The sequence below is a fragment of the Mesoplodon bidens genome (assembly GCF_964165515.1).
Source record: "Mesoplodon bidens genome assembly, chromosome: 15".
Classification (NCBI taxonomy): Eukaryota; Metazoa; Chordata; class Mammalia; order Artiodactyla; family Ziphiidae; genus Mesoplodon; species Mesoplodon bidens.
The window spans coordinates 64,386,781-64,405,310 of NC_138171.1; the positions used below are offsets into that span (position 1 = coordinate 64,386,781).

General features: G+C 56.9%; 2 protein-coding genes across 3 annotated transcripts; both read right to left on the reverse strand.

Annotated features, from left to right (window-relative positions):
• Window positions 1-389: 389 nt before the first annotated feature.
• ZNF213 (zinc finger protein 213) lies at window positions 390-17,712 on the reverse strand. 2 transcript variants are annotated; one of them, XM_081257044.1, is made up of 7 exons: window positions 17,595-17,712; window positions 6,202-6,418; window positions 4,466-4,965; window positions 3,588-3,711; window positions 3,329-3,396; window positions 3,005-3,128; window positions 390-1,948 (listed from the first exon to the last, which is right to left on the reverse strand). In XM_081257044.1, the coding sequence occupies exons 3-7, from the start codon at window positions 4,862-4,864 to the stop codon at window positions 1,305-1,307; spliced, it is 1,359 nt and encodes a 452-aa protein (XP_081113170.1). In that variant the 5' UTR covers window positions 4,865-4,965; window positions 6,202-6,418; window positions 17,595-17,712; the 3' UTR covers window positions 390-1,304. The 2 variants fall into 2 exon arrangements, with proteins under 2 accessions (XP_081113170.1, XP_081113169.1); XM_081257043.1 differs by having other exon boundaries at window positions 5,955-6,418.
• ZNF205 (zinc finger protein 205) lies at window positions 10,329-17,959 on the reverse strand. Its single transcript, XM_081257031.1, has 7 exons — window positions 17,698-17,959; window positions 17,052-17,190; window positions 14,279-14,492; window positions 13,924-14,015; window positions 13,445-13,565; window positions 11,777-11,881; window positions 10,329-11,527 (listed from the first exon to the last, which is right to left on the reverse strand). Exons 2-7 carry the CDS (start codon window positions 17,106-17,108, stop codon window positions 10,461-10,463), a joined length of 1,656 nt encoding a protein of 551 aa, XP_081113157.1. The 5' UTR covers window positions 17,109-17,190; window positions 17,698-17,959; the 3' UTR covers window positions 10,329-10,460.
• Window positions 17,960-18,530: the final 571 nt, after the last annotated feature.

The window sequence follows — 18,530 nt, forward strand, 5'->3', positions numbered from 1 at the left end:
CCTCTACAGGCAGCGTGAGCCACCACCCTGACCAGTCACGGACTCTGAGCCTGGTTCCTCATTTCATCAAAGGGAGAGAGAGAGTGGCCTCGTAAAGACCCCACTCCCAGTCAGCTCCCTCACTCTCCTGATGAGTAGGGAGGGGTGCCACCAGCTGTCCCATCCTGAGCTGTCCTCAGACTAGGGCAGGCACTAGCTGACAGGATGAATGACCCAAGGCTCATGGCAGCCCTTGGGGCCCAGGTGACCTGGAAGCCAAGAATGTGGCTCCACCTGATGACCATCCAGCATCACGTGCCACTAGGACCATCAGGCCAGGAGGCCCAGGGGTACGAATTCCAGGTCCCCCCAACCCCCAGCAGCCACCTAAAGAACAAGAACAGCCTGGAGGAAGTTTTCATGTTTATTCAACCTTTCTGCTGCCCTTTGAGGCCAGCTGGGCCAGCTTCTTGGGAGGGCCTGTGGTCTGTCCCTGTGAATGCCCTTCTGCAGGGAATACAGCGCCTCAGGAGTTAGTGACAAGGTGCTGATGGAGTGCTAGTGTTAAGTACCATAAACCCCGAGACTCCAGGAGACTGGGGAGCAGCGGGGGCAGCGGGCCTCCGCTGGCCCTGTTCTTGGTCTGCACAGTTGGTCTCTGTCCCCGGAGCTGATACCACCCTCCCCAGACTGGTAGAGGGTGACCCTTGGGAACTCAGCTGGGGGCGAGCTGACTGCGGGCAGAGGCAGGCAGCTTGCATGCTGCTGGGACAGGGCAGAGCGGTCAATGTCTGGATATGGGAAGGGGTGGAGGCCAGAAAGCCCCTGTGGCCGCACCCAGGACCAGGTCCTCATGGGTGTGGGCTGACTGACCCTCCCAGAGTCCAGTAGCACCCTAAGGCTTAGCCTTCCCCGCCGTGGGAAGGCACAGGATGGCAGGACAGAAGGCCCAGCTCATGGACCCAGCCAAGAAGGCCGGGAACAGAGAGCGACGGGGCCAAGGAAGGCTGAAGGGGTTCTGGGATGGAGACCCCAGGCCTGCCCAAGTCCTCATACATCCCTGTGCCCCAGCTTCTCCCCTGTGCTCACGCCACCAGCCTGGAATGTGCCGGGGCTCCAGGAAACCAGGGAGCAAGAAAAACCCCAGAGCAGTTAGGGGCATGGCCACGAGGTTACAGGGGATTCCATGCCTGGGGGGCGTTGGCCAGGTCCCCAGGCGGGCAGGGCTGATGGGTTCTGCGCGTGGGGGACCCTGCAGTCCTGCCGGCAGTGGAGATGGTGGACTGGGCCGGGTGGGGACCCCGCCTGGGCCGCCCTTCCGGCCCTCACCCCACAGGCTGGGCCATCTTGGCGTGCAGGCTCTGGTGGGCGATGAGGTGGGCGCGCTGCTTGAAGCTCTTGTCGCACTCGCCACAGCCGAAGGGCCGCTCGCCTGTGTGCACGCGCCGGTGGTCCAGCAGGTAGGAGCGCAGTGAGAAGCTCTTGCCGCAGTCACTGCAGCCGAAAGGCTTCTCGCCCGTGTGGATGCGCTGGTGGTCGGCCAGGTAGGCACTGCGGCTGAAGCTCTTGCCGCACTCGGAGCAGGAGAAGGGCTTCTGGCCCGTGTGCACGCCCTGGTGGCGCACCAGGTCCGAGGAGCTGCGGAAGCTCTTGTCGCACTCCTGGCACTTGTGCGGCTTCTCGCCCGTGTGCGTGCGCTGGTGGCGAGCCAGGTCGGAGCCCCAGCGGAAGCGCTTGCCGCACTGGCCGCAGCTGTGCGGCTTCTCGGCCGCCAGGTCTCGGAACTGCCGCCGGCGCGTGGGCGGCCGCCCCCGCCGCGCCCCCGCTGCCCGCCCCCGGGGTGCCCCCGGCCGGACCTCGGCCTCCTCCAGCCTCCAGGACACGGTCACGTCGCCAGCAGCCTGGCCCGGGAGCGCCGTCACCACCTCCTCCAGCCGGGATCTCTCGCTGTGGCTTGTGAGTCCCAAACCTGCAAGCGGGGAGGAGGCGGCCTCTTCAGTGCCATGCGGTTCCAGGGACAGAGCTGAGGGGAGGCAGAAACGAGGCTCCCGGCCAGCGCCTGGGGCTCAGGTTCAGACAGCCCTGGGCTCCAGCAAACTCCAGCCTCAGCTTCCTCCTCCATGGAATGGGGACACGAGAAAACGACGACAGAGAAACCGTTCAGAGTAAGCGGCAAGGGGCTTGCTGGGCGTCTCCAGCAGAGGTACTTACTAACTACAGGCCTAACCAATCTACGCCCCCTTCCCACACTGCGATCCAGTGTCCCACCCCAAGCCCTGGCTATTCAAACTCCAAAACTGCATAGATTGAGGTCATCTGTAAATGATCCCAACCCTCACCATTTGTTATCAGCAACCAAGGAACCACAGGGCTCAGCTAATATGGTTCCTCTCGCTACACGAGCTCTTGTCCTCTCAGCTCAAGAACAAACGGAAGTGGATCGGGAGGGATCTTAGCTGGTCCCACTGGGTTGCGCGGATTAAATGAGATGATCCCCAAACAGTGCTTAGGAAGGCCCTGACCTGGAGAGAAACCCAGCAGCGCGGCCTCTAGTGAGCAGGTGTCTGTCTGCGCCTCTTCACCGGGCAGGCTGAGGGGGCCTCACAACCACGTTTGCACGAAGTCCCAGCTCCGTCCCTTCAGTGTCCTTCAACCTCTCTGAGTCTCAGGTCCCTCGTCTATAAACGTGCACACGCTTTCATGCAGTGGGTTGTGAGGATCCCATGAGAAAATGCCTGTACCCGCGCTCAGCACAGTCCTGGCATGTTGCCCATGCCATCACAGGCAGAGAAAAGTGAACACCAGCACAAACGAAACCTCCGGGGGCTCTTAAAGAGACGCAGGGAAAGCCCTCTTTGGAGCCAGCTAAGCCAGGACTTGGGAGGAAGACTGAGGATTCCAGCAGGGTGTGCAGGGGTGGGGCCAGCCTGGGCCCACCCGTTGCTGCTGGGACTCCAAGGAGGCGAGAGCCTCCAGCTCAAAAGAGCCAAGGACCCCTAGGCCCCTCGCTGTGCCCACTGCTTACCCAGGGCAACGTTCTGGGAGTTCTCCCTTTTTATGTCCCAGAAGAGATCTCTCTGAGCAGGGTCCAGGGACCCCCATTCTTCCCGGGAGAAATAGAAGGGAATGTCTCCAAATGTCACAGGTCCCTGGAATGAGGTGAGAAAACCCAGCTCAGGGCTGCCCTGCTCAGGACTCCCAGGCAGTCATGGGCAGAGACAGGAAGGGGGATGGGACACAGGACAGGTCCAGGCCAGAAAAGGATGGATGGAAGAGGCCTTGGTGAGAAGGCAAGACCCATTACAGGGACTCATCAGCATCAGAGGGGACAAAGGAACTGGTTACTCACCCCAGAGGCAAAGCAGGTATCTGTCATCTCTCTGGTGCTCCCCTCTTTAAGAAGAGCTGGAAGCTGGGCTGCAGGGAAAGAATGGAGCCTCCAAGAGGCCAGCCCAGGCCGGGAGTGAGATCTCACACGCTCTCCTTCACACACACACGTACACCTTGCCTTCTCAGAACAGAAATACCCTACTTGCTCCCTTCAGGGCAACGTCCAGGAAAGACCCAGGCCCCTGTCCAGCCACTCTGCCACGTTCAAGTTTACTCACCACCATGGCCGTGCTGCTCCCAGGGTACAGGTGGCCGGCTTTGTGTCCCTGCCTTCCGGGGAGGCCCCTGGGCCTGCGATCCCTGGACTGCAGCCTCAGGTTCCGCCCCCTCTGAGGGCACATCCTGTGCAGGAACCACAACATGCTCATCAGCACCAAGACCAGATGGGGGAGACAGAGTTTAATCCCTGGGAAGGAGACACAGGACACATCCCTCAGGAGGCTGGGTGTGGGGAAGAAGGTCAACACAGGGCCCCAGGAAAGACCAGATGAGAATGTGACACCAGGCAGTGCTATGTGCCCAGGGACACTCCCCAACCAAGCGTGAGGCAAGAACCAGCCCCCAAAGACCAGAATCAAAGAGCCACTTAGCAAGGGGCAGTGGGGGGAGACCTTCCTGTCAAAGGCAGAACCCCACACCCCCGCCACACATTAGCATCTCCCCAGACGCTTCCAGTGTCAAGGACCCAACACCCCACAAGATAGCAGGGTTCACAGGGACAGCTCTACCTTCTCACACCCCCTTTGGTGCTCTCACTATGCACATCACTGTATCCCCAGGGCCTGGCCTAGAGCAGAACACAAATAAATGTTTGCAGAACCTGTGGAGCTAAAACCTGCCTTCCTGGAGCATGCCCACTTTGGTCCTGCTGCTGCCCTCCAAAGCCACCAAAAAGAAACCAGATTCACTTGGACAGTGTCTTTCAGAAAGGCCACATTATGACAAGCTCCTGTGGACACTCCCTCTGGCTCTCCATGTCCTCCCCCAGCCCCAACCCCCGCCCCGCCCCCTGGAGGACTCATCTCTATAGAGATGGCCACCTCTCCTCAGTCCAGGTGCTATCCAGGTGCCCCTGGATGCGGGAGGGGCCCCTCACCTGTGGCCAAGCTTTCACTGGCTGCTTTTGCAGGTCCTCCACCAAGGCAACAGCTTCCTCGCCACTCCCTGGGCATCGTTCGCATACCCAGCCCTGGATGCCCACGGGCAGCACACTCAGGAACTGCTCCAGCACCAGCAGCTCCAGGATCTGCTCCTTGGTGCGCAGCTCGGGCCGCAGCCAGCGGCAGCAGAGCTCCCAGAGCTGGCTGAAGGCCTCGTGGGGCCCGCCCGCATCCCCGTAGCAGAACTGCCGAAAGCGCTGGCGGCACGCCTCTGAATCCCTGCTGTCCTCTTGCTGGGCAGCGTCCTGCTCCCAGGAGGAATCTTCTACCTTCACGATCAGAAGCCCTTCTCCCTCCCCAGGGGCCTGGTCCTGAGGCTCTGGGGGGGCTGCCATTCCCCTGGCCTAAGGCTCAGGGCTGGTCAGCCTCAACCTGGGCCTTCAATCTCCCAGAGGGATCCCCAGTGGCAGCTGGGTTGGCATCTGGACAGGCACTCCTGGGAAAAGAGCAGATTAGCAGGAGGGGGGCGGTACATGAGCAATCACCAGCCTTGAGGGACATCCAGGGACTCCAGCTCCCGTTCTTCCTGGCCTTGAAGGCTATTTTAGGCTCTCCTATAAAGACGTGCTCACATGACTCTCTTCTACCAATACAGATCCGCGGCTCCTTATCCTCAGCTCCAAAATCCAAAACTCCGAGGTTTTCACTACCTGGTCTACTGACACGAGATGAGCATATTTATAACCTCCATTTATCTCACTTAATGTAAATGTTCACATGTTCTATGGGAGAAATATTAATGTATTTGTTCAGTTTGTAAAAATCTATCAAGTTGTACTTCTGATGTATATTTCTGTATATTATTCTTCAATTTAAAAAAATTCTTTTTAACTGGGAATTCCTGGCGGTCCAGTGGTTAGGACTTCGCGCTTTCACTGCTAGGGGCCCCGGGTTCGATCCCTGGGTGGGGAACTAAGATCTCGCAAGCCGTGCAGTGCGGCCAAAAAAAATGTTTTTTTAAACTAATGTTTTGGTTACTGAGTGTTGTACCAGATTGCGCTGGCGGCGTTATTTAATATACAATACATGTACTGTATTTTTCTCTAATTTTGGCCCCTAGTGTATCAGCAAAGGGCCCACAGACACCATCCTGAGCCATTTATCCAGATACACATGAACGTGAGACATAGTTATACCTTATTGCTTTTCTTCACAACAGTCCTGAAAGGTGTATATTTTAGAGTATTTTTAATTGCTTTTTGTTTCAACAAAAAAAGTGATACAAACCATTGTAATAAAAAGGGGGGGTTAAACAATACAGAAATACATAAAAGAGAAACTCTCCCTTCCACACTGCAGCTGCACCCCCATTAACAGTCTGACATATGACCTCCCAAATCTTTCCCTGTTCATTTACTGGAAATATATCCATAGAAACCGGGGGAAAAGTGCTTTGTGCGTGTTTTTACATAAATCAGGTCTTACCGCAATACTATTTTGTCATTTGCTTTTCTACCCAACAGTGCTGCTTCAGGCGCTCTAGGAGATTCCGCGGTATGGATGTACTCGTTTCTTAATGAATACCCACCCGAGTGAGGCATTCAGGTTGTTTCCAATTCTTTTCTACTACACACTAAGCACTTTATTTACTTTATTCTGAAAGGTACGCTCTCCATGCTCATCCTCCAGTGACCGAGGAGAAGGCTCCGCTCGGACAGAGCCAGGGACTCACCAGGGTCGCTCAGTAGGACTCGGCAGTCGGGAACGCGGACCCGGCCAGAGCCCCGTGCTCGGTCCCAGCAGCCTTGCCTGAGCAGAGATGAGAGGCGGAGGGGCGGGCAGCGGGTGCGGCGCCCCAGGCTTCTCCCCTGCACCTCCCTGAGGTGCGCACCCCCTTCGGCCTCTGCCTCCGGGCGCCGGCCCCGGTCGCCCGGAGCCCTGCGCTCGACCTCGGAGCCAGGCGGGCCGCGTCGCCTGTCCCGCCCCCCGCGACTCACACCGCCCACAGCCGCCCAGGCGTTCCCAGTTTCCGCCTCCAGGTTTCAGCGCCGGAAATTCGCGCGGGGCTCGCCGGGAAACGACACAGCCCAAGCGCCGAGACAAGCCCGCCCAACTACTCTCCTCAGGAGGGCGTTCGCCTACTATACCGGCCTTCTCCCTGACGGGTGACCAATGAACGGTGAGAATTTCCAGGGATGGCCAATCAGAAGGCAGTAACGTCATGTGGTCAACACCCATGCCCCCAGGCTGAGGTCTGCCCCTAGATTCGCGCTTTCTCCCTCTCCCCTTGTCTTTCAGTTTCCTGTGTTCCCCTGGCCCGTGAAGGGTGAAAAGGAAGAGCCAAGGCTGGCCTGCTGGGCAGAGACGTCGCTGGGCCCAGCTACGAGTGAATCGCCTGCTCCGCCGCAAGGGATGCTCGGGCGTGGACTCTTCCTTCCGTCCCCTGCTCTTTCCGCTACACAGTGGGTCGAGAGCTGAGGGGGCCGTGGTCCAGGAGCCGGAACTCAGCCTTAGGAGACTCGTTTATAGCTTTTAGGGTCCCGCACCCACCCAAATAGTCTTTAGCCGCTTCTAGCAGGGCGCGGAGCTTGCTGGGAAATGCAGTCCAGTGAGGGGCGGGGAGCCTCCTGCGCCGATCCTCTGTTCCCGAGGGTCGGCTAGGGTCTCTCGGCAGGACGCGGCCGTCGGGGACGCTGACCCCGACCAGCAGATTTGACTGAAGGACAGCGGGGCTCTCCAGGCTGGGGAGAATCTGAAGCAGGCCGGCCGCGTCGGGGAAGCTCTATGCATTTAGACCTGCTCCCACCCTCTTCTTACTCCCCTTGGAGATATGAGGCTCCAGATCTTTTTCTGAAATAGAAAATCCTTTCTTGTGGTTGTTGTTGTTGTTTGATTATGCAAGTATTGCATCCTTAGTGTAGGAAAGAAAATAAAGTACGGAAAATTTTAAAGGCATCCATATCCACAAAGCTAGCTTCCTCACTCAGCTCACATGGCACTCCCTCAAAGTGGTTTTTCCCTAACCCTATGTAAACAGCACCCGGCCCCCGCTGCCTTGCCTCTGCCCTGCCTTATTTTTCTTCCTTTTATCACTACCTGACATATTTGTATATTTTCCCCCCACCACTCGACTATAATTTTCATGATATCAGACTGTTTTCACTGCCCTACTTCCAGAACTTAAATACTGTGCCTGGCACAATATTTGTTGAAAAACTGATGGTTAAAATAACTGAAAGTTAAAAATATCCCTAATAAGGCCATTCAGAAATAAGCACTATTAATATTTTAGTCTTAAGTTCTACATCTATGATTATTTCTAAGGTAAATCTGGAATCATTCTATTTAATGAATTTTTGTTGGCTCAGAAGTCTATCAAAGAGGACTTCCCTGGTGGCGCAGTGGTTAAGAATCCGCCTGCCAATGGAGGGGACACGGGTTCGAGCCCTGGTCCAGGAAGATCCCACATGTTGCGGAGCAACTAAGCTGGAGCCCCACAACTACTGAGCCTGTGCTCTAGAGCCCGCGAGCCACAACTACTGAAGCCTGCGCACCTAGAGCCCATGCTCCGCAAGGAGAAGCCACCTCAGTGAGAAGCCCACGCACAACAAGAGCAGCCTGCGCTCGACACAGCTAGAGGAAGCCCGCGCCCAGCAAACGAAGATCCAACGCAGCCGTAAATAAATAGATTTTAAAAAATTCATCTCAGATTACCGTAATGCCTTGTGGAGACACAAAATATTAAAAAAAAAAAAAAAGTCTATCAAAATCCATCTGTTGTGCAAGGTGCATAGTATTCCAAAGCATGAAAGTTCCATATTTCATTGAAAGTCCCTTACTCGTGGATATTTAGATTGTTTCCATTTTTCCATTTGCAGATGTTTACTACGTACACCTTCCTGCATTTGCTTGAACTACTTGCTGGAAGGGATGAGCCCAGGCTGTTCTAAGAAGACCGCTGAAGTGGATGCTACTGGGCTCCCTCTTCTCCCCTTACTGGCCCCAGTGGAAAACTAAACAAGGAAGAAGGAACTTGAAAGTCCCTTTTTCCAGTGTGCCCTTACATTGTTCTTCACCCCGTACTGACAAAGATTAACAAGTTGGCTTGCAAAGGAAAAACATCCATGGGATCCGGCTCCATTACCACAAAGCAGGACAAAAAGGGTGTACTGGGGGTTTGAGGGACAATAAATTAATAACTAGCACACCTACCATATATTCTATTGGGCATTGCTGATGGATGATAAATAATTTGTATATAATTATATTGAAATTGACCACCTTATTGTACTTTCCTTCTGATAGCTTTAGTTTATTTTTCTATGATGTAAAAAGGGAAAATTTTCTTTCCAGAAAATTTATATTCATTTCCAGAATTTATACTCATTATTTTCTTAGTCTTATAGCATTGTCTAGAACTCCCTAAATATCTTGGGACTTCCCTGGTGGCACAGTGGATAGGACTCCGTACTCCCAATGCAGGGGTCCCAGGATCGATCCCTGGTCAGGGAACTAGATCCCACATGCATGCTGCAACTGGGAGTTCACATGCCACAACTAAGGAGCCAGTGAGCCACAACTGAGAAGCCCTGCAGCCGCAACTAAGGAGCCCATGTGCTGCAACTAAGGAGCCAGTGAGCCACAACTAAGACCCAGTGCAACCAAGTAAACAAACAAACAAACAAAAACCCTGGACCTGAGCCCCAGCTTCCAGCTCTCTGGTTGAATGACTTTGGACAAGTTATTGGACTTCTTGGTCTGTTTCCTCCTCTATAAAACTGAGATGAAACCCACTGCTTAGACTTGTAGAGCATTGAGGAAGCGTATATATGGTGCTTGGCCCCACGCCTGACAGGGCAGCTGACACTGGCAGCTATTATTACTATTCTCAGTCCGCTGTCCTGTTCAAGACATTTCATCCCTTATTGGCTGGGAGCTAACCGGGGCTGCGACTGCCCTGCTGGCCCTGTGATCTGCAGAGACAGGTGGGGTCCCAACAGCCTCCCTGATGCAGACGTCCTCAAGGTCATTTGGTGTCAGACTGAATGTAATTGTGAGAGCTGAGCTGCAAACCTAGGACAATAAGCAAGCTGAGCTCACCCCTCCCCGGGGTTGGGGGGGAAACGTAGAGAATGGGAAGCTTCAGAGCTAAAAAACCAGAAGGCCAGGAGTAAAACAGCCAGACAGGGGCGGATAGGGCAAATTATAAAGGACATGTGCAAAGAGACCAAGGAGGTGAGAAGTAGGAGAGGGAGCTGGCAGCAGCCTCGGAAAGGACCAGGAGGGGCAGGGTCCCTGTTAAGTGAGAAATCCTCACTGGATTACAGCTGGGTCCCCAGGGACGCAGGTGAAAACATCCAGTCACAAAATGCAGGCACCAGTGCCTGAGACAGGTGACAGGGAAGGCAGGAGACACTGAGCATGAATTTCCATGCTGGCTCGGCCCTCCTCCCGGCTCCCAAAGAGAAGAGCCCAGGGAGGGTCCAGAGCTCAGTGGGCAATGCCTGGGACAAGTGACCACAGCAGCAGACCACCCCACCGGGTCCACAATTTCAGAAGTGGCCAGCTGACTTCAGGTATGCAAACCTTTGTGCTCAGAAGCCTTTGCTATAGGCTCTGGAATGGGTCCAAGCCAGGTGATGGCTGGGGAGGAAGGTGCCCAAGCCCCCAGAGGGATGACATAGGGATGGCTGAGTGAGGAGACACTGCGTTGACCCCGGAGCCCCCCCTTCCCCCCGCCAAGTCCAGGGTCAGCCTCCAGGGCCCCACGAGACAGCGCTACAGACTGTCGCTCGAATTCCAAGGCCTTTAATTTACAGTGAGCATGCCTGCTCCTCACCCGAGCTCCTCCCGTGTTGCCGCGCCCCACCCCCATGCCAGCACCTCCCCAACTCCCTTCCTGGGCCTCCCAGGTCACACCCCCGCAGCAGCTGCCCCCGCTCCAATCCCCCTCCTTCCCTGTCTCCGGGCCGGCCCCTGTCTCTCAGCCTCCTAGGTGGGGGCCGGAGGGGGCGCCGCCAGAGCCCCGGCTGCCCCCAGCATCAGCATGGCCAGGGCCTTGGGCCCCGCCGTGTGGATCTTCTCGTGCCGGTGCAGGTTGGAGCGCCGGCTGAAGCTCTTGCCGCACAGGGGGCAGGAGTAGGGCCGGACACCGCGGTGGGTGCGCTGATGGGCAGTGAGGTGCGAGCTGTGGCTGAAGCTCTTGCCGCAGTCGAGGCAGTGGTAGGGCTTCTCGCCGGTGTGCGTGCGGTTGTGGGCGATGAGGTTGGAGCGCTGGCTGAAGCACTTGCCGCACTCGGGGCACGGGTAGGGCTTGACCCCTGTGTGGGTGCGCTGGTGGGTGACCAGGGCTGAGCTCTGCGTGAAGCACTTGCCGCAGATGGGGCATTTGTGCGGCTTGGCGCCCGTGTGGGTGCCCTGGTGGGTGACCAAGTCCGAGCGGCGGGTGAAGCGCTTGGCGCAGCGGTCGCACACGTAGGGCTTCTCACCCGTGTGGATGCGCTGGTGCTGGATCAGCGTCGAGTGGTGGCTAAAGCTCTTCCAGCAGGACGGGCAGGTGTAGGGCTTCTCGCCGGTGTGGATGATCTGGTGCTGGATGAGGTGCGAGCTGCGGCCGAAGCGCTTGCCGCAGTCCGTGCAGGCGTAGGGCTTCTCGCCCGTGTGCGTGCGCCGGTGCGTCACCAAGTGCGAGTGCCAGCTGAAGGCCTTGCCGCACTGCTCGCACTTGTAGGTCTTCTTGCCGGCATCGCCGTCAGGGGCCAGGCCCTCCTCGCTGCTCTCAGGGGCGGTCGTCTCCCCCTCTCTGGGTTGCTCTGGGAAGCGGCCCTCCTGGGCTTTCGGGATGCCGATGTCAGGCGGGGCTGGTTCCGACTGTGCCTCCACCGCAGGACCCGGCTGCACCTCGTCCTTGGCTGGCCCTGAGCTCTGGCCGCCAGCCGCTCGCTGCCCACACCGTGGGGCGTCCCCCTGGGCTCTCCCCACCCTGCTTTTGAAGGACTTCATATCCCCAGGGGCTCCCAGGGACGGGGCTAGCTCCTCCTTGCCCACCTCCACGGCTCCTGGATAAAGAGGGATTCCAGCAAGGCAGAGGCTTTCATGAGGGCCCCGGGGGAATTGTGGAGCTAGAAATTAGGGCAAGGACCTGCTGGGAAGCCTGGAAGCAAGAGCCAGGAGGGAGGGCTGGCGGCCCTGCCCCAGGAGGGGCTGTGTGTCTGCACCCCACAGGAAACAGCCCGCACTGACATGGGGCACCTGGGAGTGACAGCCACGACCCTACTGCCCCGCCCACCTGTCACCTCTGCACGCACCTCTCTTCTCCTCCTCCTCATCTCCCATCTGCTGGCAGGATCCTGAGGCCTCGCCCTTGCCCTGCACTTGAGAGGCCCAGAAAGGCCTGCTGAAGGGAAACCCTGCTTGGGAAGAGATGCTGTGCTCAGTCAGGGCCTTTCGGGCTGCACAGCAAGGAGAAACCACCCCCACCTCCCCGGAGAGATGATGGAGCAAAAGAAGAGGGGATGCAGCTCTGCAAACACGGGGCAAAACCAAGTGAGCTCAACAGTCACTGGGGGCAGATGGCCATGCCCTCTCAGGATGCACACTCCGGGGCAACCTACAGGCACACTCTTCTCAGAGCTGGGCAAGGTCAGCTGCTGGCCACCTCTATGTCACACTGTCCCCAGCAGTGAGTCCAGCAATGTCAGAAACCAGATGCAGTCTTCCTATCCTGCACCTGCACCTCCCCAGGATCACAGGCAAAAAGGGCTCCTGGGGGAGGGGCAGTGGGCAAAGAGAGGCCAAGTGGGAGGGCCTGCGATAAGAGGGCCAGGGACACTGACCACCCAGAAGTCAAGGACCAAAGGCCCATTTGCCAAGTACCCCAGGGTGAGGGCCTGGGAATTCTGGTCAAGTCAGGAAGAGAGCAGAGGGGCCCTGGCCTCCATGCCCTGATCCAAGCCCCACGGGAGGGAAGGAATGTTTGGACCAACTGGGTGCTTTAGGGCATTTGTGAGGCCTGCCATGGGGCTGTGGAGTGGATGCTGGTTCCCTCTGATCTCCCAGGACTTGCCTGGACCTGCTGGCCTGGGCCCCGGAGAGTGCTAACAATGGGTGGTGAGCAAACCAGAGATAATTAAAGGTGTGAGCACAGCAGCTGCTGTGATCCTGGGGCCCACCAGGGACAGCAGGGGTCTTGGCCCACCATCAAAGTCAGAGGGTGGAATTACCAAGATCCTGGCTCCACCTGGACTAGCAGGTGTGCAACAGATGTGCACTGACAGACAAACAGACTGAATGACCGAATGAATGACAGTGAATGAATGAATGCTGATTTTTCCATAAGCCCTCATAAAAGTCTGCCATGAAAACTAGAGCCTGAAACTGAGGAATCAAAGCCCTGGGACTTTACTGCTTACCATGAGAAAAACCAAGGGAGCCAAGGCCCCTCTGAGAAGAGGACACGGCCCTGGGGTGGACGTGACAGCTCAGAGTCAAAGGCCTGGAGGGATTAGCCGGCACTGTTCCCCATCCCCTGGGCTAGCAGCCCAGCCCAGAGCCAGGCTTTCTGGTCAGATACCTCTGAAGCTGGGCTTGCAAGCGGGGGAACTACTGGAATAAGCTAGGGAAGAACTGGAGAGAAGCACAGTCTCTAGGTCGGCACTGTCCAGCACAGCAGCCACTAGCCACGTGTGGCTATTTCAATTCAAATCTGAGCTGATTAAAATGAGATAAAACAAAGAACTCAGTTGCCCTAGCTGCATTTCTAGGGGTCAATAGCCACATATGGCTCATAGCTACCATATCAGCACCGACCAGAACACATCCATCACTAGGAAGCTTCTATAGTACAGCGAGGTCTGGATGAACCACAAGAGGGGGTTCAAGCCCTGGAAAGGGAGGAGGAGGTGATGGCAGATAGGCCCCACCGCTGACTTCCCAGGGCCTCAGGAAGCAGCACCCCAGCACGAGTGAGCCCTTACCCAAGGACAGCCCATTCCTCTTCTGCAGGATATCCCTGTAGAAGCTCTGCTGTGTGTGGTCCAGCCGCCCCCACTCCTCCCGGGAGAGGTACACAGCCACGTCCTCAAAGGTCACTGGCATCTGAAACAACATGAAATGCCCACTCTCTAGGACATGCCAGGACGTGGTGGAGGGGCACGGTGGTGCCAGAACAAGGGCAAGACCCCGACTCCCATCCTGCTGACTAAAGTGAGGCTGGCCCTCGGGTATGATGGTGAAGCAGGACAGTTGCCCAAGGAAGGCTTCTGGGGGCAAGAACAAAGCTCTTGTGTACAGCAGAAGACAAGAGACGAAAACAAGGATCCTTCTTTTCGGCACCACTGCCAAAGCTCAGGACCTCCAGTCCCCACCCTCAGGTCCAGCACTCAGATCCGGAGGACAATTCAGAGACGCTGTCCCTCCATGTCCTTCGGCTCCAGCTCTGGATGGGGACACTCACCTGGGACCAGGCAGTGAGGAGCGCCGCAGCCATCCGCCGGTCTCTGGTCCTCCCCTCGTGAGAGAGCACAGGGATCTGGGGGGAGGGGAGGGCTGAGAGAGGAGAGAGGTCCTCAGGGTGGCCACCTCGTCCCATTTGGCCCTCCCACTCCCCACAGTGAGCTCATGCCAGACCCACCAGGGACACCCACAGTGCCTCCAACTCCACCCCCGACCTGATCCAAGAAGAGGGTCAGTGGGCTCTGAGGGTGAGCAGGGGTGGCCTCCAAGGGGCAGGTGGGGCAGATATCAGGGTCTCCCCACCCGGGCTGAGCGTCCACCTGGGAAAGTGCCTCTCTCCACATCCCCATCCTCACCTCCGCCAGGCAGGAAATGCGCTTTCTCCTTAGAGCCCTGGCTTAGGGGCACCCAGCCCCGTACTCCTTGAGCTCTGGCCTCCTGTGATGCCCCCTCAGGGTGCGGCTCTTCCGGCTCCATCTTGATGTGGGGTGACTCCTGAGTGGCTCCCAACAGCACTGTCCCCTCTGACTCGGAAAGCATTTCTTGACAAGAATGCCCATGACCTGGAGTCTAGAAATAACAGCCCCATCAGCACCGGGACAGAGAATGGGAAACATAGCAGAACTCCACGCTCGGGGACCTGCAGAGGCAGACACCGAGGGTGGCAGAACGCACACCCAGATGCAAGGCTGGCCCTGCTTCCGTCTCCGTCCCTAAGACCTGCACATCCGTGGTTCACCCCTGTGAGGCAAGACAGTGAGGGAAGGAGGGGAGGCTCATCAAGGCCCTGCTGGGTGCCCACAGGGCAGATGCCTCTTCCCAATTCGAGCCTCACACCTCCCACAGGAGTGTGGATTGTTATTCTTTTAATATATGAGGAAACTGAGTGTAGCTGGCTGGGTTGAATAGTGTACCCTCAAAATTCATGTCTACTCGGAACCTCAGAATGTGACCTTATTTGGAAAAAAGGTCTTTGCAGATGTAGTTATGGATCTTGAGATGAAATAATCCTGGATTCAGGTTGGGCCCTGAATCCAATGACTGGTGTCCATATAAGAGGAGAGGACACAGGGGCTTCCCTGGCAGTCCAGTAGTTAGGACTCCCGCTTTCACTGCCGAGGGCCCAGGTTCTATCCCTGGTCGGGGAACTAGGATCCCACAAGCCATGCGGCAGCCAAAAAAAACAGAGGAGAGGACACAGAAACAGAGGAGAAGCCATGTGAAGGCGGAAGCAGAGGCTGGAGCGATGCTGTCACAAACCAAGGGACACCTGGAGCCACCAGAGGCTGAGAGGCAGGAAGGATCCTCCCCTAGAGCCTTGGGAGGGGGCCCTGCTGACCCCTTGATTTTGGGGTTCTGGCCTCCAAAGTGTGAGAGAATAAATGCCGGTTGTTTTAAGCCACCCAGTTTGTGGTCCTTTGTTACAGCAGACAGGAAACTCACATCCCCAGGCTCTGAGATCAGACAATGGCCCAAGGTCACAGAGCTTGGAGTGACTCGGCCAGGACTCGAACTCAAGTGTATCGGACTCACAAGTCACCGCCAGGGCCATAACTTCTTGAAAGTGACAGGAAGACATGTGGCCTTGGGCCATTTCAGTCCTAACTCAATTGGTCAGAGCAGTTGGCAGTTTCTGACTTGGAAGAAATAAGTCCAAGCCTACTTCTAACCGTACTGAGGCCTTGCACCCACCTAGGTCTGATGGAAGGGAAACTCCTCTCAGGCTCACCCCCTTTAACACTGTCCCCCACAATGGGACTGCCAGGGTCCTCCCTCCCCTCTTCATAGCCGCCTCTGCCCCAGCCCTCTGGGAGGTGAGGAGCAAGCTTTTGAGTCAGGCTACCGGGGCTGGAATCCAGAACCACTGCTTACCAGCCTTTCAGTCCTGAGCAGAGCAGAGCACTGGGAACGTCACTTCCCTTTGCACTGGGAGGCCCTAGTGAGGCCTCATCATTACCACCCATAGCACTGGGCACCAGCCAGCCTTCTGCTGGGAACTCAAACCTATCCCTCCACCTCCCCACCCACCTCAGTATATAAGACCCTCAGGCCAGGAGTCAAAGTTCCTGGGAGCCACACAGGCCAGGTGGCCTCTGAGACTCAGCTGCTCTGCCTCCACACGGATAACACGTGAGAAAGAGCTCTCCACTCCAGAAAGTTCTGGATAAACAAAGAGCAGTGCTGGTAATTATTACTATTACTCTACTGTGTGAGCTGACAGAATCCAACATCAGCAGAGAATGTTGTGGACATGTGAGGCCTACTGGGTGTTACAAAGGCATTATGGAAGGGAAACTGAACTGCGGTAAAAATTCTTTGTGCTTCTATGGTATGAAAACGGAACTGACACTTGATTTGTACTTGAACTTACAGCCACTGGAAACCGGAGCTGAGGATTTCCAGGTTTCTCTGACCTAGGTTCTGGTTGCTGTGGGTGGTGGCGTTTGATATGTTACAATAATGAGCACCTACAGGCTGACAGCTGCTCACGGAGGCCTCTCGTGCCTATTATCTTCTCTGAGCCTCCCAACCACCTGGCAAGACAGGTGGGAATGGCAGGCACATGATCCGCATTTTATAGATGATGACACACCTGGTTCCCAGAGGCCAAGCGACCTGCCCAAGGTCGCACATCCCGCTGCAGCTGACTCATGTTCCCCCAGTCCCAAGCTTGGTGACCCTGGTCTCCCCGCAAGTCGTAACTACGCACACACAGGCAACAGGTACAGGAAGGGCTATGTGCTCAGACCCAGAGAGAGAGGAGGTGCGGGCCCTGGCAGAGGGGAGTAGAGGGTAGACTGAGGCTTGCCCATATGCTGACCACTGTTCAGAGAGCAAACCCCACCCACAGGACCCCTGTGCAGCCCCCTTACTATCTCGTGTAGCCTTTGGTCTGCTCACTACCGAATTCACCAGGCAAAGCAAAGCAGTCCCATAGAAGTCGATTCCCAGGTGGAAGGTATTTCCCATCATACCACCTTCTCTTCAACATCCCCCCACCGCATCTACCAGCCCTGCTCCCACGGTGAGTCTAACTCCTCCATTGGTCCAAATGCCCTGCCTTGAAAATCCCCTTCCACTCCAGTTCCTTCCAGTGCATGCCTCCCTCACCCAGCACCCCATCCATACCTCTTGGGCTCTCTCCTTGTCCTGGGTAGCATGGACGCCTCCACCATCCGCAGACATTTTCTGTCTCAGAGCTACAAAGCTCAGCTGAGTCGTTTCTTGGTCTTGTTGGCCAAGTCCCCTCCAGCTTCTGGCCAGGAGCCTAGAGGAGCAGAAGGAAATCAGCCAGTGTCGCCTGGACATCCCTGAAGCCCCCCAAATTCCCACGCCGGACCAGATCCATCCCTGGTCCCAATCAGAAATAAAGCCTCCGAGACGCTCTCCAACGGTCTCACTCTCTATGCTGTTTTTTGGTCCCTCTCTTTGACAGAATGTTATTTTGTATTATCCCGTTTACCGTTGAAGCAAGAATCTCAGAGCAACTGGGTTAAGGAAAACCGGGGTGACTTGAAACCTGAATCTCCTGTCATCAGGAGCCGAAAGGTCTGCAGAGATCCTACGAAACAGGTGCTGAATGGGGCCCCGCCCACCACAGCCAGCTCCGCGGAGGAACACAGGCCCCGCCGTCTCCCGGGCCCAGACACACACACACACCCTGCGCTCGACCTGACTCGGTCCCGCCTGGGATCCAGAAATTGAGCTGCCCGCTCTCAGCAGCCCTCCCTGCGGCTGCAACCACCCGCCCGGGCCGGGTGTCCATCCTGCTCACGGTCCCGCACAGACGATGTCCTTCCTCTTTCCGAACCCGGGTCCAGGCCTCCTCTCCCTGCCAGCCCGTAGCCTTCCACCTTTGACCCCGTCCCCTCCTGCCAGCTGGCCACCCGCGCGGGTCTCGGGATCCAGGCGCCCTCCCAGCCCCCCTCTCACCGAGGTGGAGGCGGAGGGGTCACCTCGGGCGGCGGAGCCCCCTCCCCCGGGGAAGGGAGTCTCCGCAACCTGCACCGGGCGCGGGGAGCCGGGTGGAGACTGGGATTAGGGACAACAGGAAGTCCCTCCCAGATCCCGTTCCCCGCGCAGCTGCAGCCCTACAGCGTTCCCAGCTTGGAGGGTTCCGGGTCTGGGGTCCCGAGGCCGGCTGCACCTGCTCTCGGCCGGGAGGTGACTCCCAGATCCGCGTTGCCGGCTCACGATCGCTTTACCTGGCACGTACTCGTGACACCAGCCAAGCAGGAGCGCCAAAGTGGGAAAATATATTTTGTGTAGGGATTTTGATATTTGACGTTTCAAATTGCAGCTGTCGTTACAGGACGAAGGACACTTTGCCGAGTGGAGGGACATGGTGGTTCTTTTCAGTACACAGAGCTTCTGAAAGTCTTATGGGTGTCTCCGTGGAGACGTCCCTGGATTTCATTTAAGGCTCCCAGACCAGTCAGCAGTTCCTCTGGGTTCCCGCCAAGACTGGCATGGAGTTCTCTCTCCCTAAGAGCAAACTTAGGAAACGAAGAGACCTGGGAACTCCTCAGTACCCACCCCTACACCCATGTCTCACACTTTGGAAAGATGTGGCATCAATCTGATTTTTCCAGACGCCGCCCTCCCCCC

What these genes read in the sequence shown, in the direction of transcription:
- ZNF213 (XM_081257044.1), bottom strand. Translation starts at nt 4,864, where the DNA reads ATGGCAGCCCCCCCAGAGCCTCAGGACCAGGCCCCTGGGGAGGGAGAA. An exon ending in ATACCTGCTTTGCCTCTGGG is followed by an intron (nt 3,129 to 3,328) that starts GTGAGTAACCAG and finishes ACCTCATTCCAG; the next exon opens with GGACCTGTGACATTTGGAGA. An exon ending in CTCCCAGAACGTTGCCCTGG is followed by an intron (nt 1,949 to 3,004) that starts GTAAGCAGTGGG and finishes CCCCGCTTGCAG; the next exon opens with GTTTGGGACTCACAAGCCAC.
- ZNF205 (XM_081257031.1), bottom strand. Translation starts at nt 17,108, where the DNA reads ATGTCTGCGGATGGTGGAGGCGTCCATGCTACCCAGGACAAGGAGAGA. An exon ending in GCATTTCCTGCCTGGCGGAG is followed by an intron (nt 14,016 to 14,278) that starts GTGAGGATGGGG and finishes CTCCTCTCTCAG; the next exon opens with CCCTCCCCTCCCCCCAGATC. An exon ending in TGAGGAGGAGGAGAAGAGAG is followed by an intron (nt 11,528 to 11,776) that starts GTGCGTGCAGAG and finishes CTCTTTATCCAG; the next exon opens with GAGCCGTGGAGGTGGGCAAG.